At 38.1% G+C, this 22,673-nt stretch overlaps 2 protein-coding genes and 1 long non-coding RNA gene across 3 annotated transcripts; all 3 read left to right on the top strand.

Moving 5' to 3' along the window:
• The first annotated feature begins 389 nt into the window (after positions 1-389).
• Positions 390-5,080, top strand: LOC148721345 (melanocyte-stimulating hormone receptor-like). The gene is made up of 2 exons (XM_088734611.1): positions 390-585; positions 2,660-5,080. The coding sequence occupies exon 2, from the start codon at positions 2,661-2,663 to the stop codon at positions 3,600-3,602; it is 942 nt and encodes a 313-aa protein (XP_088590737.1). The 5' UTR covers positions 390-585; position 2,660; the 3' UTR covers positions 3,603-5,080.
• A 6,092-nt stretch (positions 5,081-11,172) lies between these two features.
• Positions 11,173-11,855, top strand: LOC148721346 (uncharacterized). The gene is made up of 3 exons (XR_015992221.1): positions 11,173-11,218; positions 11,527-11,557; positions 11,754-11,855. It is a non-coding gene; the product is annotated as an uncharacterized LOC148721346 (long non-coding RNA).
• Positions 11,856-18,247: 6,392 nt separating this feature from the next.
• Positions 18,248-19,135, top strand: LOC148721347 (dopamine receptor 1-like). The gene has a single exon (XM_088736134.1). The coding sequence runs from the start codon at positions 18,248-18,250 to the stop codon at positions 19,133-19,135; it is 888 nt and encodes a 295-aa protein (XP_088592260.1).
• The last annotated feature ends 3,538 nt before the right edge of the window (positions 19,136-22,673 follow it).

The following is a 22,673-nucleotide window of genomic DNA, read 5'->3' on the forward strand; positions in this document are numbered from 1 at the left end:
CACTGTAAGTACATCTTGTACTTTTAGTTTGTCATTTGTAGCATTATTTTCATTGTAAGACGTAAAAGTGCAGACAATTTCCTTCTCTAATCCTTACTGATTCCTGTTATTTACTGTTGAAGGATAAGACCAATTCGTCAAACCATTATGGACGTACTGCGGAACATATTCCCATGCAACTCGTAACCAAAGAAAACCGGAAAGAAAAACTTTGTTGATTGGATTAACTCAAGGGTAACCTCGTTATCAAGTGATGGATTTTTATCGCAGAATATTCATCGTCTAAAATTGTTTCAATCGTTTGTTCTTGTCATGAGTTCATGATCAATCTTCTTACACGCAGCGAATCGCAGACATTTTCCTCATTATATGGAAAAACAATCTGTTTGGTAAAATAGCCAATTATCGCGGCGACATGATAACTCATAACACATTTTGTTACCATAGCTATTTATAGCTGTTTTTGTAAGCTATCACGAATAAACCTAAAGCACAGTAGTATGCTTTTCAGACGAAGACACGACCGTGATAACCGGAACTCTGAAGTTTAACATGACTCTTACTCAAGTTTTTGAGAACTGAAAGGTATTTATCATGTATGGTTTTCGAAAATTGCAAGCAATTTTTCGTAACTTATTCGATAAGAGCTTAATTCAGGGTAAATAGGAGTGACTTGAAAGAACTAAGTCGATTCTTAATATTTTGAAAAGTTTTCAGTATTTACGCGCCTACATTTAGAAAATTGATCAGTATTGAGATCAGTTTCACTTGCTCCAACTTTATCTTGTGTGAAGGTGAGACAAGAGACAAATTATCACAAACATGTTAGTGTTCTTTCTGTTTAAAAGGAGTAAATTTCATCGCGGAAGCTAATAGAAAAAGATATAAGCTTGACATAAGCTCTTCCTTTCTTCGTCATGCACGGTAATTGAATGCTAACAGAAGGAACTAACAAATATCATTTGTGTTGCCCTATTCGTAGCTTAAGACTAGGTGTGCTATTCGCTAAACACGCTCTTCTCCCAGCCTTTTTTTAATGTTTCTTTGTGCATCTTTAAGAAAGGCAGGTGAGCTCGCCCCCGCTCGAACTGACTCGTGCTCAAAATTTCAATGATGAATAAATTGTTCTGATTAAAGTAATATAAAAGTTTCAAAATTTTCTCCATTGCGCAAAATTTCAGCCATTTCACGAGTCCAGCAAGGGAACCTCGAGGTTAACAAATTGTCAAAACCTCAATAAATGTATTTCTAACTTAAGAAACTCACATCTGCTTCTGATTCTGAATTACAAATTCCGTTTATTTGGTGCTCAACAGTATGCAAATAGATTTAAATAAAAATCCGTAATGCTTCTTACAAAGTGCATACCCTAAAATGCATTATAACACAGCACGTGTGTTTGTCCAATGTCACTCCTATTGAGTTACAATGGTATAAATGTCTTAATACCTACGGCCGCGCGGATATATCGTGGCGTATGCAGTCAAATTTGGCTGCAACGTTCCAGTCCTATTCAGCTGCGAGAAGCTAGAGAAGCTATAATCGCTGTCGGCTATGCCTCGAGCAACTTTTAAGCTTCTATGGCGCTCTCTAAAGTTCCTGTGTGCATCCGTGTTCTGTAGCTCTTTGTAATAATCATCTCACTTTGAAATGAAATTGTCGCACATTATAATAAAATAGTCTCGCTTTGTCATTAAAAAGCTGTCATATTTTTTTCTAACACGCCATTACCTTTTGTAATAAATTAAGTTGGCTTACTTTATAATAAACTCGGTATAGACGGTCGGAGCGCAAGTAGATCCAACGATAGCTAATAGATTGTAAATAGTTAGCAAAATTGATAGTAACCAGTGGCCAGTCTTTCTAGCAAATGTTAAGACGTCGTTTTCAAATTAGGTTTTTAAAGGAACACGAGCTGTTTTAATTATTTTCATTAGTTTCCCACCACTTCTGCACGTTGTATATTATAGAAAGTTATAATCCCGGTAGGAACATAGGTTACGTTATTACGCCCTATTTTTTTTTGTTTTTTTTTTGTTTTTTTTGTTTTGTTTTGTTTTTTTCTTAATTAGCTCAGCATCTTGAGGTTCAGTACTACGATAAGAAAATTAATAATACTGACGAAGATGGTGATACAGGACTTACGCCATAACGGACACTATCTGCACTTCCACAGAAAGACCGAGCTGTTACAAAGTGCGACAAGCTTTGTTATAAAGTATGGCAGCTTTTTTAAAACAGAGTGCGACAAGCTTTATTAATTTTATTACAAATTGTGACAGGTATTCCGAAATAAAACGGAACAATTTATACTTCAATAAACGCACGCTAAGCATGAACCAGTCGTTAAATCATTTAAGGAGAGAAGGTCATTCATCTTGCCATTTATTAACTTTGAACTGAAGAGAGTTCAGTCATTCACATACTACCGGGTATAGGCAATATAAAGCTAAGCAAATATTTCACCTGTTTTTACGTAAATTTTTTGAGAACAGAAAGTAACAGGTGGTCGTTTTATGTGATATGTGATATCGTTGGCTATAAGGGAGCGAAAACTACAGGATCAATGGGATGACGATCTCCAGTCAGAAAGCTGGAAGTCAGTTAACTCTAAACTTCTCTGTGGCGATTCTCACAGTAGTTTTCTTTTTGACCACAGAATGGAAGTCTGGTACATCGTTAATCTCGTCTTGAACGCCATAACATCTTTCACCACCACTGTGTTCAACACTTGTACAATCTACGCGATGAGGAAAACTTCTTCTTTACCGGGACCTTTCAAAACACTTCTCCTGAGTCTTGCAGTTTCTGATCTTATCGCTGGTTTGTTAGCTCAGCCATTGTACATCCTGCTAATTGTCATTTTGTCCAAGCAAAACACCTCGGAGAATTCCTTGGCATCCACCCTGCTACTGGTCATCGTATGTGCTCTATGCACCGCTTCACTTCTCAGCGTCATGGCTTTGAGTATAGACAGGTTCCTTGCTGTTCATCTTCATCTCAGATATCAGGAGCTTGTGACTAACAAACGCGTTGTTGGTGCAGTGATCGTGACATGGATATCAAGTGTGGGTATTTCGCTAGTTTGGATTTGGAGGAAGGCGTATACAGCCTTCTCCTTCGTCGCAATAATTTGGAGTCTTTGTTTCGTTTGCATGACAATTGTTAATTTTAGACTATATCAAGCTATCAAACGCCACAGAAACCAAATCCAGGCAAGCTTACATGTACAGCAAGTAGCACAGCATAGCCAGGTAGAGAGTGCTACAAAGCCGAGAAAATCTGCAGTAAGTACACTGTATGTGTATCTTGTAGTTTTAGTTTGTTATTTGCCAATGTATTGTTGTATAATTTTCATTGCAATACATGGAAGTGCAGACAGTTTCCTTCACTACTCACGGACCGTTATGTTTTTCAACTCTTCATTAAATCCTGTTATTTACTGTTGGAGGATAAGACCAATTCGTCAAACCATGATGGACGTACTACGGAACATATTCCCATGCAAGTCGGCATCAGAATCAGTGCCAACAAGATCTTCGCAAGAAAGAACAAGAACAGCACATGGCATCCACACTACGAGAAATTTACAGGAAAGTTGAGGCGTTGTGACCTTAAATCTTGACTTAGTAATTAGTACATTTTTAGTACTGTGTACCGCACTTATAACAAATATCGTTATGAAAAATAATGCGTTCTGTCATAAAGGCTGATAGTTTCGAAAGAAACTGTTTGGGGCTACGTCGGTGGGAGTAACGAAATAATTTGGATATATCAACAAAGTTGAAGTGGTAAATTGGCCACCATAACGATTACAAAAGCTGACGTTTCGAGCGTTAGCCCTTCGTCGGAGCGAATAGAGGAATTGTGGGTTGTGTGTGCTTTTAAAGGCAGAGAATGGAGCTACGTTATTGGTGGGAACATGGCAACGAGAAAAACAAGAATAAATTAGTGGAATGAAAAGCGTTCGTTGATCCCTGTGGGATTTAGACTGCCGGTTTGAAAGATGAGCTTTTGTTCAAGGTTTTTACGGCTTTCCGTGCTACCTAAGTGTAAGGAAAGACCGCAGATTGCCATATGTTACTTAGATGATTAGGTAAATTAAAATGTCTAGCGACTGGTTTCGATGTGTCCTTGTCATTCCTTTCCACGTCTCGAAGGTGTTCTCGGAATCGGTCACCTAGTCTTCTGTCTGTTTCACCGATGTATATCTTTTTGCAATAAGTGCAAGTTATGCAATAGATTACATTGGCAGAGGTGCATGTAACGTGATCGGTGATCTTAATGGATCGTTTAGGTCCCGATATTTCCACCACAAATCAGAGTGAATGTGCCAGTTTTTCGATAAACGTGGTTACCCTGTTTCTGTCGTTCAAGCGGGTCACCGCCGCGCCCAACTTATTGATCGACATTCAGCACTACAAACGTCGCATAAGGAAGATTCCGACCGCATTCCATTCACTCTCGCGTTTCACCCTCACAACCACTCAGTTAAATCCATCATTCTTAAGAACTTTAAATTACTTCAAAACGATCCAGAGACAAGCACTATCTTTTCGCAGCCTCCGCTCATTTCATTCAAACGCGAGAAAAACATAGGCAATTTTTTGGTCAAAAGTTCTTTTCACACTAATGACCAACCAGGCACTTTTAAATGCCTCTATTCGCTCCGACGAAGGGCTAACGCTCCAAACGTCAGCTTTTGTAATCGTTACGGTGGCCAATTTACCACTTCAACTTTGTTGATATATCCAAATTATTTCGTTCTATCATAAGACACATAAATACATAAAAATCCTAATTTTAATAAGTGCTCCAATAAGAATCTTATCTATACCCTTCTGGTTTTGATCGGATTTTGTCAGCTAGATTTGTGGGTTACTGATGCTCAATACGCCATTAAAAAAAAACATTGAAAGTGGGTTTATGTGACAATCTTCGTTGTGTTCGGATCTGAGTGTTTGATAAAACCTTTGCACGTTCAGTAGAAAATGAAGATAGCATATTTGAAGCCTCATAGGTGATTACTTTTCTTTAACTGACACTGACATACTTCATGCAAAGCGTATATGGTGTAAAGTTTTTTTTCTCAACGCGCCTCAATCCAAATATTCCTTTAAATAAACCGTTTTTCATGATGACAATCTGAGTCTGAAGTTATTATCAAAGTGGAGTAAATGGGGCTTAGCCTTTCGGAGAACCACCGATGAATTCTGAATAATCAATATCGCTTAAGTTTTCAGTGCCTCGCAGGTTTTTCCGCACACCTGTAGCCGAAAGTCGTTCTTCTTAAAGTTGTACTGTGTTCCTATTGGTCAAGCTAGACCAAACTCTGAGGCACACTTTAATCGTGAGTGCGTTGCCATTAATTAAAGTGAATGGTAGTTCAGAGTAAACTTCCTACGCGATAGTTACGGAAGTTCTTTCAATAGCGGCTTATCAGTTAATTGGTATACCCAAGTTAATTGGTATACCCAAGCGTTTTAGAACTGGTTTCATTCTTTTTCCTGTAGCCGTCGTGTTTTCAAAAATGTCCAGAACAGTTACGCTACGCTGACAATTCTCCACATGACTTTTTGTTTTTGTTTTTCTTGACGGAAATGATTAAAGTATGTAATCAAGTTCTTTTGCGTCATTTCCACTAGGCAGAGGAAGTATTAATGCTTCAGATCTTTGCGTTGAAACAAAGATATTTTTTCTTGAAGGGAAATCAGTTGGTACTTAGAAACTTGGGACTACAGTAAGGTTACGGTCTCATTTCAATTTTTCACAAAAACAAAATGAAAAAAATAACCCTTTCATTTTTCTCAGTGACGTATGATGATCTGACACACTTCATTGGAACAAATTTTCCAGACTGTCATCCCCTCAGTTCACTGTTTAAATAGATAATCTTAATTTGATTCTAGAAACCCGTTTTGAAACCTGAGTTGTGAGTCTCGCTGCCCCCACTATGCATTGGCATATTAGACAATCCCAATATGTAAAGTAGAGGCTCGTTCCATGAAATATAGGAAATTCAAAACTCTTTTACTTAAATTTCAGAATTTTTTTTAATTCGAGAAAAAGGACGCGAATGCTTTTTTCGAATTTTAATTAAAACATTTTGAGATAACTAGGACTAGTGCGGATCTTACTGATACAGAATTTTGATCACCGGCCTTTCGTCAACAAAGGTTGTTATCCGTAGCTCCCCGTCGGGTGGTCGCGGTTCATCACTAAGCGCTCTTCGCCACCAACACAGAAGAGTGTTTGACATAGTACAGAATAGAAATGCAAGAAAGAACAGTCAACTTGACGAGTGCGAGCATCGTTAATCTTGTCTTGAACGCATTATCAGTCCCGATAGCCATCGTTTTGAACAACTTAACAAGTCACCTCACGAGAAAGACTTTGTCATCGTTACCGAAGCTTTTAATAAATATTACTACTGAGTCTTGCTGTCTCTGATCTTGCTTTTGGTTTAAATGCCCAGCCATTATTTATTGCATTGAAGATTTCAAGGTACTATGGCCTATTTACTCTCAAGTTGTTAGATGGAAATTTGCATGCACTTTCTAACATATCGTTCCTCGGTGTCATGGCCCTGAGCGTGGACAGATTCTTGGTTGTTCAACCTCATCTCAGATATTAGGAGCTTGTGAAGTACAGGTGTGTCGCTGGTGCGGTGATTTTACCGTGGTTGTTAGACATTTTTATTTTCAGTAGTTTCCTAGAATTGGATTCACGTTAAAGTTGTAGTCCTCGTAATTTGGAGTATTTGTTTTTTATTTGCATAACAATTATAAGTTGCAGATTGTATTTTGCAGCAAAAGGCCATAAAAACCAAATTCAAGCCTTACAGCTTGTTGAACTGAGTTCAACAAGCAGCACCGAATGGTGAATGGAGGATGCTAGGAAGCTGAGAAAATCTGCAGTCAGCGTATTCTATTTATATTTTGTATTCATAGTTTGTTACATGCCGATATATTCTAGTCTTGTTGTCCGGTTAAATTTTGGGCTACATCGCTTCAGCAGCACAGCATCATATCATCTTTATTTTTTTCTCTCAGACACTAATGTTTGTAAATTCGTCATTAAATCCAATTATTCACTGCTGGAGAATGAAAGACATTCGGCATTCTATCATTAGCATACTGCGACAGATATTTTCATGTCAGAATTACGGATGAGCAAGATAGAAAAATTTTACAGAACTGACTCGGCCTTCCACTCATGGGTCTACGACATTTGAATTCCTAAGTTTTTTAGATTTTGCTTCATACTATGTAACATTGACTTTTAAGCCTACTAAATTGAGTTTGGAAAGGTTAAGAATGTCTTAGTGACTTAAGTATAATTTTATACTTCGCTCAGAATTCATATACATTTGTTGCCTCCTTACAGGGTGCGTTTTGGAAAATTTAGCAAAGTACCCGGCGACCCTGCAGTCTTTTGTATATATTCAGTGATTATGTATAGCGATTTTAGCCACCCTCCCTTTGAAAAGAAACTAGTTCACGGACGCAAGTTTATGCCTTATTCCAAACAAAATTATTCGACTACAACAACATTACTGGTGCAGAAGATTATAAATCATTAATTTCTTGATTGGCATCAACTTTACAGCTAAGCAGGCAAAACTGACAATGAAACAAATCTTTTTCAGGTTGGAAAAAACAGGATTTACACACATACTTTAGTTTATAGAAGGTTGCGTAGTTTGTAAAACTTAGTGGAGTATTGACGCGAAGACATGATAGTCTGGGAGCAAATGTGGTCCCGTGTGAAGTTCGTGCTGAAAGCAAGCACCTAGTGTAAAAGTGTTCATTAGGACCTACTAAACATGAAAAGTTTTGGTGCCAGCTTTGCAACTTGCTCAGACCGCTTTTAAGGGGGGGGGGTTAAGTTCTGACCCATGAAATCCAGCATGAAAACGAGGCTAAAACACATAGTTCTTCATAATTTTGTTGATAACGGACGAAATTGGGCATGATCCTACCTGTTGATTTATGCTAATTTACATAGTCACGTGATCTTACGCATGAAACCGAGGCTGGAACACATAATTTTCCAAACATTTGTTCAAAAAAATCCTTATCATGCCAAACTTGCTCACCTTAGTCAGTTAATTAGACATCTTGCATCGATTGGTGCTACTTTGTAGTGTCACGTGATCCCATACATGCAAACGAGGCTGGAAATATCTGGTAGCAAGGTGTAGGATGGCATTTGTCTTGCCAAATGTATTAAAAACTACTAGGCAGGTACATATCTGGTTATCCGAGTTTAGATATAAAAACTTCAACTAATCATTGTCCTATGGCCCATAGCACAGGGACGAGACGGATAAAGAAAATATTGCGGAGGCTCCACTTGAGAATCTATTTTGTACACATAATCAATAATTTTGCCAACTTATGATACTGGTTCCATGTATTCATTTTCACATGTATATTGGAACAAGGGCAGAAAATGAAAATAGCGACTACTGCTAGTTTATATATACAGTCATGAAAGTCTTACTGAATATCTATATACATTGTTCAGTTGTCCATTCCTATGGAATTTCTTGTTCGACTTCGATTCGTCCTCATCATACTCATCATCACTCTCAGCATACTCGTTCTGGCAATCTTCAGAGCACAGACAGAGATCAGTACAGACAAGTCCGGCTTTATGACACTGACAACGGTTGTTAGAGCAACGGGACTTGGCGCACTTCCATCGGACAAGCTGTATAATTGCCTCTGGAGCTGGTGGAAGATTTTTCATGACTGGTACCCACTTTCCATCTTCATCTTGCCATCCATAGCCTTCTGGTGAGGGCAACACTGCGTTTGCTACTTGATCGTTGTTCCAAACAAGAAGCTGGTAGTGCGCTCTCAGTATGGCTTGATGGAGAGCAGCTTGTGTGGGCGGCAACCTCTCAGACTCAGCTTGATTTTTCTTAAAGAGGGACCATCTGAGGGCTTTGACAGTTTTGATGTCTGTCTTTGTTTGGTACATCCGACAAACCAGCTGTTCCACTCCACTTCTTGTGCCGTCATTTAGCTGTTCCCCACAACCGAGGTTAGCAAGAGCTTGCAAGATAGGAGTACTGCCATTATCAAACTCATTCCAACAAGTGGCTATTCCCTTTCCAGAGAAACTCCCAGTAACATCTGCTCCGGTCAACGCATGAGATGCTGGCAGCGCAGCCGTCTTAGTGGGCCCAAGGGCGTCTGCAATTGACTTCAAGTTGATAACTCTACGACTACTGCAGGTCCCAGTAAAAAAGCAAGAGTTCGAGCACAAATCTGGATACTGTCGGAGAGCCAAAACAAGAACATCAGTGTCAGGAGAATATATAGAGAGTTGCGTAGCACCTTGAGCAGAGGCATCCAGAGCATATAAAATAATCTTTGTGTCGGCTTCTTCTTGTGTACTTTGTAAATGCCTGACGTCTCTGTGCGTTGCCTCACATTCCTTTCCCCATGCCACAACGACTTGTCTCCCATTAGCATTATCCTTCACAGTCTTTGCGAGAAACATAGTAAGTTCGCCCTTGGTCTTTGAATGGGCAAGAAGCTTCTTCATCGGCACCTTGGCGATTTGGGTAGAATCAGTGATGCGATAATAAATGGGAGCATGGCCACCTTGTCGTTTTACTGGTGTTGCTGATTTCAGTGAGAATGGTTGAAGTGAGGTTGATCTTTCCTGTCTTGATCCTATCTTGTACAAAAGAACTGAATAGCTTTCTCCCTTCTTCACTCTTATTAACAAGATCTTTCTTCGTTTTCTCATTCATCACAACCGTTTGTGACCAACTTGTACAGATCGGTGTTGGTGCTAAGGTCTGATGAAAAGGGATTGGTGAAGGTCTTGATTGTCTCGGTCAACTTATTTATGCTGTTATCTTCATGCGTCAAAACAGCTGAGTTTAGTTCTTGATGGTGTGCACGTTCCGGAACGAGACCCGCCATTGCCCTGGCTTCTGCTGTGAGTCGGGCTAGTTCTGGGGCAATGAGGAAAAACTTGGCTCGTGCGCTCTCATTCAAAGTGATTCCTACAAGCCCACCAGAAACTTTCATAGATCGATTGAGGTGTTCCAACGCAGTATCACCACCAACAGCACAGAAGGGAACCTTCTTGTTCTTGTTCACCACACAGTTTCCTGTGATGAACTCTCCACTGGAATTTGTGCGAAATAGGATTGTAGTAATCGCTCATAATAAAGTTATATAAGCCACACGAAATACATTATCATTACACCTTTTTAGCTTTTATTTTTTTCATTCAAATGCTATACATACAGCATTAATATGCATTACAATGAGTCAACGTTATTGTCCTGGATGATGTGTTCACCTTTGGCGTGTTTTGCAATCCAGCCTCATTTCCATGTATGGGGCCACGTGACACTACAAAGTGGCATCAATCGATGCAAGATGTCTAACTGACTAAGGTGAGCAAGTTTGGCATGATAAGGATTTTTTTGGACAAATTTATAGTAAATTGTTTCAGTCTCGCTTTCATGCGTAAGATCAAGTGACCTATGTAAATTAGCATAACTCAACAGGGAGGATCATGCCCAATCATGTGAGCACCACTAATATATCCTATGCACAGGTAGAATGAAAAGAATACAGGATGAAATCAATAGAAGAATAGATTAATAAGCAACGTGACGTTACTGAGCGAAAAAAAGCTTTTTTGAAACATGCTTACAGCGAAGAGGGGTTATAGGACTGATAAATTAGTCAATCTAAGCTAATCAGAAAACAATGTCAAGTGTGACAGGTTGTTTGCCCAACGTGATTCTCTGTCATAGGAATATTACCGACACCCTCCTGCAGTTTTAGCTGTTGGAGTCCATACTTTTTGTTCTAATTTCTCGATTCTGCATTTTTCGCAGGTAAAAAGATCAAGTCAATGACAACAATACACAAAAAGGAGGTAAGCCGGCGATGCTTTAAAGACAAGTGAATTACTTGATTCTTATACTGAGTTCGATTCAAGTATTCAGTCGGTGGGTATACAATAGATGTCCCCTGGGTATACAAGGAGTGTCCCATGGGTATACAATGAATGTCCCCTGGGTATACAATGGATATCCCCTGGGTATGCAATGAATGTCCCCTGGGTAAAACTGTTAACCTTGCTGTTTCTCTCTACAGAAAGGTCAGAACCTCGATCCATTTTTGCAGTCGATCTTATCATCTACCGTAGAACCAACAAAAAGGAAGCCATTACCAAAGTTAGTCATTTTCTTCATGTTGATTTTGTTTTAAGCTATCAACCATAAATCTCAGACCGATCTTGCAAACTATCTCTATAATCACAGGCAACGAGCAGAGCCTCTCTTTCCAGTTTATCTTGTCACATGAGTCACAAAGAGTTAACAGAAACCAGTTGTTTTATTCACCTCTGGTTATTGGTGACTCGCACAAAAGAACAAAAACAAAAACAAAAACAAATGCTCTTAGCTTAATGGAGCCTATTCAAGGTAAGCCAAAATTGTGCTATTTAATTGACTTGGTAAATATTGGGTTTTATCTATTGTAGGGGTCTTCTAGATGAATCAAGAAGAGGCGAGGTACGCTTACATTTTAGACATGATTTTCTTCTCTCCATATCTGTTTTCTATATTTGATTAAGCGTTTTTGTGTAGATGGCTTTGAACTCGCTTTTACCAGCCCTCAATGGTACACTTTCAAACAATTTTGTACTTTCGGATTTGAAACCTTTTGATCATTTTAACGAGTTACATTTGATTGTTAAATTGCATCTAGGAGGGACTTTTTCCAGGAAGGAGAAAACCGGCATCGTGAGTATTGCGTGGTTCGCAAACCTTTCTTTTTATTCTCGAGAAGGACAACAACTTAAATCAACAATATTATACATATGATGCACGATCCTCGCAGTACATAGCGCTATTTAAGCAATAGCGAAAATCAAACCTGAAAAAAATCAGGCCTGTACGGGATTCGAACCACTGACCTCTGCGATACTAGTGCAAAACATATGAACTTCATATATCTATTGTATCTGATTTATCATCACGGGTTTATTACGAATCAACTTAACGGCCTGCTCCCAGTTGGCTTGTTAGCTCAATAGGTGGTTTGCACGTTACGTCATAGCCGCCATGTTGGTGGACGTAAACAATGAATATCTCATTAGCTTCGTTTGTTCGTCCACCAGCATTTGTTCCTTTCACCATTGTTACCTGTGTCTCTAGAGATTGGTTGCAAACCACCAATTAGTAGAGTGCTGCACTAGTATCGCAGAGGTCAGTGGTTCGAATCCCGTACAGGCCTGCTGTTTTTCAGGCCTGATTTTCGCTATTGCATAAATAGCGCCATCTACTGCGAAGGATCGTGCATCATAAATATATCTTTGATGTTAAAAGGAACTAGTTAACATTTGTTCACCGAAGCGGAGGTGAATTATTAGGGACCTTAAGAAACCACGACGGCGACGGCAACGAGGACGTGGTAAAAAAAGAGATCTAATTGGCAGAACAATAGCTCAGAACGTGCGTTTTGAAACTTGGTACATTTCTTAGCCGTCCTATGCAAAACAACTTGAACGTGAAATCGCCACAATTTGCGTCGTCTGCGAACCGAAACCGCAACGGCAAATTATTTTAATTTCCATTTGGAACTCAACGGCTACTTTATACGTCATGCTGAAGTTGAGCTGTGGCGCTGTATGAGACAGTAAGTTCCTGCATCCATTTTTGAAATTCTAACTAAGAGTAGAAACTCATTTTTTAATCGAAGTCTACCTTGGCGTCGCCGTCGTGGTTTCTTAAAGTCCCTATTATTTTGGTATAGGAGAGGATAACGTGTAAGTAATTCAATCCAAACTAAAATGAGACAAAAATTCATAGTTGTATAAACGAATATCTATTTATCTTTTCAATACTCTCACAGAATCACTCAGTGTACTTACAAAAATAATCTTTCGGCAAAATACGAAATCAACACCTTTAAGAAGCCATGTTAAGCAGGAGATGCTCATAATTTATCGTTTTTACGTGTCATATTCCTATTTCAAAGTAAAAAAAAAGCTTGTTTTTCTTTTTCGTTTTTAGAGTTATCTGATTAAAGGCCCTCTAGCTAAGTACTTGGCGTTCGTTTGAATCAATTTCCGGGTAACTTATCGGTAAAAAAATATATAATAAAACAAAAACAATAGCTGTTAACGTCATCAGTCACCCCCTGAGGGTCCCCCAGAGGAACACATAGCCTCTTCACACAGAGAACAACTTACAAATCTAGTTGAGGATTTATATTGAATACCCAACATTTGAAAAAATGCACAGAACTTAATCTAGAAAGATTTTTTATTCAAAATATGCTAGCTTTTTGGCTTAATTTGTTGAATGGTTTAAGTTCGATTTTATCATTATTAAAGCTCGTCACTCAAACCGCACTTTTGAATGATTGCTTATCAGCAGTCGATTCCGGTAACATTTTTGAAACTCTCAATCGAAATTTCAGTAGCATTCCCACCCACTGATTACAGGTGATGCCTGGCGCAGGTCAGCAGTATTGTTTGTGACATGGTCTAATGCGGAAGCAAAGCGTCGTACTGTAAAATCAAGACCTCACAGCGGTTTTTTTTTTTACACTAAAAATATAAATTCGATTTATCTGTATTCGATTGGAGGAGTCCTTTATCGATTCTTTGAACTGCTAAGTTTCTCTGTAGTATACTAGAGGTGGAAAAAAGTGTTGAAGCTTCGAAGAAATTAAATTTCTCTTCACTGGATGATTATGACATTTCAATATCAGAACGACTAATAATTGAGTTTACACTCTCTAGAAGACTGCCATAGAAGGGAGAGGTGATCTGTTTGAGGAAAGTCAACTGAACAGCAGTGAAATGAAAGAAATTTCTAAGTGTCAAACATTCGTCAACAGACTCAGTCATGATAGGCGATTTCAAGCCTTTGTTCGGTAACAATTAAAAAAAAAAAAAATCAATATTGACAATTAAGCCTTGCAGAATATGTCCAATTGAAAATTGTAGCTGTATTGAAAATGCCGAGGAGTGACTTGGAGCAGTTACGTATGAAATTAATCACAAAATAGCCCGGATCTGTTTTTTTAGAGGTAACACCTCAAAAGTACCCAATATTCATTTTTCATAATACTTCATGGACCTCGAAAGGTAGTTTTGCGGCTTGCATCGAACGGAAATTTATGTGACCCAGAAATATCTGTTTTATACTCTTTTTAGGATGAGCTTTTATAAACAATCTACCAATTTCGATGAAGTTCAAGGAAGTTGAGTGGGTGTTGATTTTGACAGATTGCTTGTCAATAGACATGGTAAACCCTTTTGTCAAAGGTGACATATATTATTAGTAGAAAACTAGAAGCCATCCACTTTTAATATTGCCATCCGTTTTCTAGCCAAGGTAATTACATTCTAATTTGAATGCTGCTAACAGATCTAAGTCGTAAACTTACGACTCGAAATTTTGAAAAGCAGGATTCATATTCCCAATTTACTGATTTTAACTCGCTGATATCAAACTCGTGAGGCCCTCTTATCAGTCTCCGTTTTCAAACGCCTTAAGAATTTCTTAGATTTGGAACCAAATTTGGAAGGTGAGTATTTACACAGTATAACTAATGATCCTATGGCAACCGAGCTTGATAAGAAGTTTTGCCAGAATTTGGTGCCTCATCGCCCTTCTGACCTTGCATTGGTTGTAATGAGAGTCACACTAAGTTCTAACTAAAGCTTATTTAAAAATTTTCACTATTTATCATGTAATTATATTGTTAGTAACTCTTTTAACTTCCCCACCATGGCCACTGGGAAAACTGAGAGGTAATAATCTTAAAGGCATTACACAAACATAACGTATATGAATACAAACTAAACTCAGGCATAAAATATCACATCATGCAACTCGGCAATCACTACAACCCGGATCCGAAAGGATTATTTTTCCAGATCTCTGGCATATCCATCAAATGATTCCGTCCACGCAAGTACTTTTGCTACCGACAACAACTGATGTAATCAAAAGCTCTTAAAGCAATACGCAAATTCATTCATATTTGTGTGCTAACCAGAAGATGGAATAAGTTTTGCGGAGGAAACCACAATCGCCTACTCTTCAATTATATTATTCGATGGGCCAGTTAAAATCAACGGCTGTGTTTGAGAATAATTTTACTTCCCCCGTTGGCCACGAGCATGGGTAAAGAAATAAAAGGCATGTCCTTTCTTTTTGATGCAGTATACTTACGAGTGGTTCTTGTCCAAAATTCAATTGTTACACTAAAGGCGGCAGGAAGTTACTACTTGCTAAGATAATGCAACAATCCACAACTTGGAATTCTACTTGTTTCGGAGCTTTGTCCACTAGAAATGACCTTTGGTTAGTTTTAATACATTCCTTGAGCTTAATTCCTTGTAGACTTGAAATCAGTTGTCTTAAAGAGCATCGACCATATCTTTAGTGGTTTATATCATTCTTTACATGGTTTTTTGCATTTGTATCTTGTATTTATTATATAATTTTTTTAGTTGGAGGGCCAATGAATTGTAAATCTTTGTGATTATCATCATGATCTTGTGCTATTTCTTAACTAACCAAGGCATTTCCGTATTACCTACTGAAAATAGTCAACGGTTATGTGGTACGGCGCCTAATTGACCTTCTTCTTGTAGAATAACCTTCAGAATTTTGTCAACCCACTGATCGGACAAAATACAGGGAAGAGTCACGTTCTCATTTAAATACAACTGCTCAAGCGGATCGATCAGAGAATCATCATAGTTGATAATTATTATGCTGACGAACTGATCAGGGGCTGATACTCGTAGGTAAACCTTACATTTTTAATATGCAAGAAAAAGGAAGAAAAAAAAACAATCATCTAAGAGTGGGTAGCATGTCTGTACGAGAAACACATTACGAGGCTTAAGTACACATTCACGGTGAACGTTATCGATTTTTTAATATGAATTCAGTCGACAGGCTTTTACACTTAAGGGCCATTCTGTCTTTAAAAAGAACAATACGCAGTTAAAACCCGGAAACTCTCAAAACAACAAAAGAAAAAGGAAGAAAAAAAAACAATCAACTAAGATTGGGTAACGTGTCTGTACAAGAAACACACTACGAGGCTTAAGCACACACTCACGGGGAATGTTATCGATTTTTTAATATGAATTCAGTCGACAGGCTATTACACTTAGGGGCCATTCTGTCTTTAAAAAGAACAATACGCAGTTAAAACCCGGAAACTCTCAAACCTTGGAGGGTTTTAATGAAACAAAGTAGTTTTGGCAGAATTTGGGTATGGTACAAGGCGTGAAACTCAATACACTCTGTTTCAAGACAAAATTTACCAATTCTGAGGTTATTATGCTAATGCCTCCGTTTAGGTCTCCTTTGATCTTCCGACATGCCAAATGAACACACGACTGATTGTTTATCAATTTCTGAACAAGATGTTAATCTTTTGCACCCTCATTTAAGTCCACTGAAAGTTATGATTGTTTGCATTCGTTCATCTCCAACAAAACAAGTAAATGATATTGGTCGCGTTTTATTGCATATAGTCTTCTCAATACTGGTGAATTTGCGAAGATTGATATTTTTTTAAGCTTGGATGTGCTAGCAACACTCTAACGCGGGCAAGATTAGAAAACTCCGCCCACTTTACAGGTCAATTAGAAACAGCAGGATGCGATAATTTACACTTGCTCAGTCACTGAAAGAAAGCTAATTGTTTCAGATATTTTTATCTGCGAAGATGGTCAATTAATGTGAGCACGAGTAAATTCAAAATAAAAGTAGTGTGATACCTTAAGGACGTTGAAAGGTTGCTTCTAAAATTAATTATTTTGCCAGAATTTTCCATATTTGAAGATACTTGTTGAGTCCTGTGAAGAGGAAAACAATTCAGAAGCTCCAAAGCCACAAGTGAACGAGATCACAACGATATACTGTTTTTTCTAATACAAAAGAGTGACGTTTAACATGACGTAGTCTTGCATACTCCTTGATAGACTTTGTATAAACTTCCTCAACCCTGGAGCCGGACCACCAGACCAAACTACCCAAAAATCATAATACATTTCACTGTGGAGATCAATCAAAACTGAGTTATATATGACTTTACAACTCAAAACATTTAAACCACCCGTCAGAACATCTTTAAGTTTCAGTGATCTTACGCGGAAATATCGTTCATGCACATCATACTATTATAAACTCTTCTGAAAATTTCTACGGCCAAAATGGAACATCTTTGCACTTGAAAAAGCCTCCATGTGATCAGTTTAGGGATCAGGACAAAGGTACCCTTATTGTCTAATTGATTTTTACTTTTGCTCTAACTCGGAATAAACGTGCCATAACAAATTTGCATAGACCATCTGACCATCTGACCTTCAGAGTCAATGAATCCGCTTTTGAAACTGTCATCGATTTTCAGTAAATTCATCGCGTAAAATTATCGATCATCGGGCATAACAAATTTGCATAGACCATCTGACCATCTGAGTCAATGAATCTATCGATTTTCAGTAAATTCATCGCGTAAAATTATCGATTATCGGGTATAACAAATTTGCATAGATCATCTGACCATCAGAGTCAATGAGTCCGCTTTTGAAACTGTCATCGATTTTCAGTAAATTCATCGCATAAAAGTATCGATTATCGGGGCATAACAAAATTGCATAGACCATCTGACTATCAAAGTCAGTGAATCTCGCTTTTGAAACTGCCATCGGTTTCAGCAAATTTATCGCGTATAGTGATCGATTATCATTGTTTACCAACAGAATGGGTTTTCAATGGAAATTCAACCTTACGAAATACTTCCGCGCAAGAGAATTTAAACTGACTTTGTTGTCATTATTATGTAAATTCAAAGGGCAATTCGATTTTCATTTCATTTTCGGATGTTCATATAAAGCAAAAACAAGCGAGAAATAAAGAATCTCAGAGTCTTCATCAATTGGCCTTGCTTTATAAATAATTGGCCTTCTCCCTCGGAACATCTTACTCGGAGGACATATTACGAGAAAAAGGTTTTCCCAAATTTATTTTTGCAGGATCATGCGAGGTAGGCCCCCAAATGATTTGGTAGATGGCAATTAATATCAAAATTCATCAGTCAAGATCGCCGGGAAGTCATAGATAATTTAAAGCTGCTTTTGTTCTCGAGAAGTTACCATTTTGTCCACTGTTACTCTCCTGGTCGACTATCCACGCGTTTGGTCTTCATCTGCGTCCTAAACAATGACAAGCGCTGAGAGCCCCTATCGTTCATCAATGGTCGCCAATTGTGTGCTCAACGCATTGTTATCCTACACCGCCATCACATTGAACATCATAACAATTTACGCAATGAGAAAAACCTCGTCGCTACCGAGGCCGTTAAGGACATTTCTGCTGAGTCTTGCTATCTCAGATCTTGGTGTTGGTATATTTGTACAACCTTATTACGTTGTGCTTTTAGTTAGAGGGTTGAAAAGCGCCGATCCTGTTGACGAATCAACGAATAAAGCCATGCTTGCCATCGCCGATACCCTCTCCATAGATTCAATTCTCAGTGTTTTCGCCCTCAGCATGGACAGATTCCTCGCTGTACATCTTCATCTCAGATATCAGGAGCTTATCACTCACAGACACTCTGTTTTGGCTGTGATATCAATCTGGATGTTCAGTGTATTTCTTGGAGTATCTGGAAATTTTTGGATGCCTCCCTCCCTTCTGATTTTCCTTCCTGTTGTCCTTGGGTTCTGTTTTATGTGCACAGGATTAGTTTACTGCAGGATTTATTTTGCTGTACGGCGCCACACGAGGGAAATTCAGTCCTTGCGAGTGCGGCAAGCCGAGCAGGATGACGGTGACATGGACCAAGCCGCAAGGATGAGGAAAATTGCCATTACTACATTTTACGTGTATCTTGTGTACTTGGTCTGTAATTTGCCTGAATACTGCACTCATATTGCTGCTACTGCCACTAACGAGCCTAGCGTTGCTTTGAAAACTTTTAGGTTTTACAGTTGGACTCTTGTGTGTATGAATTCATCGCTAAACCCCGTTATTTACTGTTGGAGTATGAGGCACATTCGACACACCATCATTAACACTCTCAAAAATATACACCCGCGCGGAAAGTGAGCGACACAGAAAAATAACAAGTCGATTTGCACCTGACAGTTATTATGTGAGTGGATACAATAACACAACTTGATAAGCTTTTTGAACTAACAGCCTGCATAAAGTAGTAATAAAATAGTTTACTTGTAATATTCAAAATTGATCTCTAGTAATAAGGACAAAATCACCGTAGGGAGCCTGTCTAAACGAGAATATTGGTTCAATTTTTGCTGTTGCTCCTCTGCTAACGACATTGGCACAGAAAATAAGTGCTTTGTATTTATGATAGCCTAATTTAGATGCAACATGAAAAGGCACACATCAAAACGTGTCGGTTGCTATTGTACATATCTTAAAAGGAAATTTCTACGTAATTTGAATACAAATGTTAAGCATGGTGATAATTGGAATTAGAATAGAGAGCTTCAGCTATCTACGTTTTCTAGTTCTACAATATATTAGAGAGCTATCACATAAAAAAAAACAAGCAAATAACACCTCAATTTTCATGACTCAGTAATTTTGCATCGATGGAAAGACAAAGAACTTTTGACTGATACAGCGTTGTCGCTCAGCCAAAAACCATATAATTAAACTTTGAATTGACCTTTTAGTTTCTTCCACAGTAGACGCCGACAACTCCCTGACGAAATGAATTCAAGGAAAGTGTTTTTTTTTTTTAATTCTGTCGCTTTTCCTCCAGTGGAAGCTTTTATATTTTCATTTTACGCTTTTTTAAAGGTTGTTTTACACTTCGGGTTTACAAATCTTGAAACAAATAAAGATCCAGATTTTATTATCTGACCCATCCTTCCCAAACGAATCCAAATGACATTCGATACATACGTCTCAGAGTTCTCGCAGCAGTTATTGGACATAAACAAATAAGAGGAAACCCACTAACCGGATAATGCCTAGAACATTTGTATTTATAAAAGTGTTTATTTGGCATCGATTATGTAAAAATCAGAATCATCATGAAACTTAGGCTCGGCCAAACGCTATCAAAATTTCAACGCAAGATCTTGCAACGTTGTTGCGCGCAACGTGTTCCACACCTTTGGCCACCCCATTAAATTGTTGGTTGGTGTTGTTTCAAGTGGTCAAGTTTTTGGTGCCACACTTTTGGATGTTGCAAAATATTTCTCTCGTTTGGCCAGGTTCTTCACAACATTTTTTATCGCACGATCCAACAATGTTGCGTTGAAATGTTGCGTGCGTTTAGACGGGCCTTGAAAATTTTATTCGGTTTTAAGTACCCCAGAGGACTTAGTGATCATAGTTGGATCAAATTTCTTTAGTTATGAGTAATGCACCCCTTTGTTTTGTTTGTTTTTAGGTTTTGTGAATGGCACCCATCCTTACAAAATATTTCGGTTTAAATTGACCAAACATACCCGCAGTTTATTGACATTCAAGCCAACCCTCCGCCTACAAAACCCACAGCTTATTATACCAAACAACCCTCTACCCACACAAAACTATTATTAAGAAGTCTGCATTTCGATTTTTCCGTTTTACAGTGCTCGATACATAAAAGTAGAACGCGATATATACTGAGTTAGGTGTTTCCTAGGGGCAGAAAAGTGAGGTTGATTATTTCCGCTGAAAAATCGGTCTCGACATGTGCAGCCATCATAATCTACTTCACATACGTATATCATAAATGCATTCGGAGACCAATTAATCCTTTTTTCTCTGAATAAATAGCGCGAGGCTTGTCTAGTCTGTAAAATTCTTTCATCGTAGAAGAAGCCGAACTAAACCTGATCACTCAACTATTTTACCCGAAAATGAACACCCAACATAATTTTTTTATAAAAAAAAAATACATAAAAAGTTAATATACAGAATAAATCCAAAGTCTGACTAAACGTTCATAATTTAACTGAATAAAGCTGCCGCGATCAGATTAAACAAATGATAGGCACCTCAACATGCTGAGTGGGTGATGATATCCGTTCAGGTCGTCTTGAGAAAAATATCTATTATGTGTATAGTTTTGAAAACTTCCCGCAGCTTCATGAATGTTTAATAGGGCAGACAGTAGTGTCTACTAAAGTCCAAATATAGGAAAAGCTTGTTCCGCATTCGAATCAGTTTCACTCCCTGAGTAAATAAAAAGACCATAAAAATCATTTAAATCAAAAGTTGCCCTGAAAAGGAAAATAATTAATTTCTTCCAGATAATATACTTTCTTGTTATCACTACGAAAACATAAAAATGTATTCTCTTGAATATATGCTCAGTTCACTCGCAATTGGACTGAGAAGAAAAAAGGACTTTTATACTGCAAGCGACAGAGATGTCAATGAACCAAAACATAAATTATGTTAAAAACGTCACAACAGGCTCCTCTTCCGAGAAATGTCTTAAAGGAGCAAACTTAATTAAAGCAGAAATAATAATTATGAGTATTCTCTTAAATATATGCTCAGTTCACTCGCAATTGGACTGATACTGCAATCGAGAGAGATGTCAATGAACCAACATATAAATTATGTTAAAAACGTCACAACACGTTCCTCTTCCGAGAAATGTCTTTAATGGAGCAAACTTAATTAAAGCAGAAATAATAATTATGAGTTTGAAAGTTTTCTTCCTCGTCTTCGGCCACTCATACAGATATACAAACAGAATGCAATAAAAGTATAGTACTTGACTTAAGCCAAAGTGCACTTCTTCTCTCAGTACACTCTTTACTAAAGCTTTCTTAATGGGTTTCGGGCGGCGATTGTTTATTCATTGGAAAAAGCTAATTTTAAGAAGGGCAGGTGAACCCGCTTTTGATTGAATTTACTAGTACTCACAACCGGCTGCGATGAATAATGTGATTTTAGGGAAAATAAAACAGTTCAGAATTATTCTCTTTTTCTCATGATTAAGTTTTCCCACAAACTCATGAAAATAACATAAAAAAGACATTTGAATGTAATCCTAACTTTCGAAAATTTCAGTCCAATATTTGATTCCTACTCTGAGGTCTAAAATCGGTTTTCACCTCGCCGCTATGCTAATGAAATATAATGAAAATCCGGCACGTATTTTACAAACTGAATTTGACAAACTTCATTCAAAAAGAAAGAAGAAAAACAGTCATTGAAATATTATAAGATATCAGCGATGGAAAAATTACAGAAACTTCTCCTGTTGATCTTGATTTTGTGAGGATAGAAAAAGGCATAGACTTGACGTGGTATCAGCAGATAAAAGGGTGCGGTAATTTTAGTATCAAGCAAACAAAACGAATTCTTAAGATTAATTTCTGTGAGTAGCTGTTCATCATTAAAGCGGACCATGTTCATCAGCCCGAGAACGGTGCTGGAGACAGTACTGTAAACATCTCTGTGGCAACGCTCACAGCAGTTTTCTTTACGACCACAGAATGGAAATCTCGTACATCGTTAATCTCATCTTGAACGCCTTCAAATCCTTCACCGTCATCAAGTCCAAGACTTCACGCGATAAGGACAACTTCATCCTTACCGGCTCCTTTCAAAGTCCTTGACTGACTGGTTGACTGCCTTGCTGACGGACTGTTGACTGACTGGTTAATAG

The sequence above is a fragment of the Stylophora pistillata genome, chromosome 10 (genome assembly GCF_964205215.1).
Source record: "Stylophora pistillata chromosome 10, jaStyPist1.2, whole genome shotgun sequence".
NCBI lineage: Eukaryota > Metazoa > Cnidaria > Anthozoa > Scleractinia > Pocilloporidae > Stylophora > Stylophora pistillata.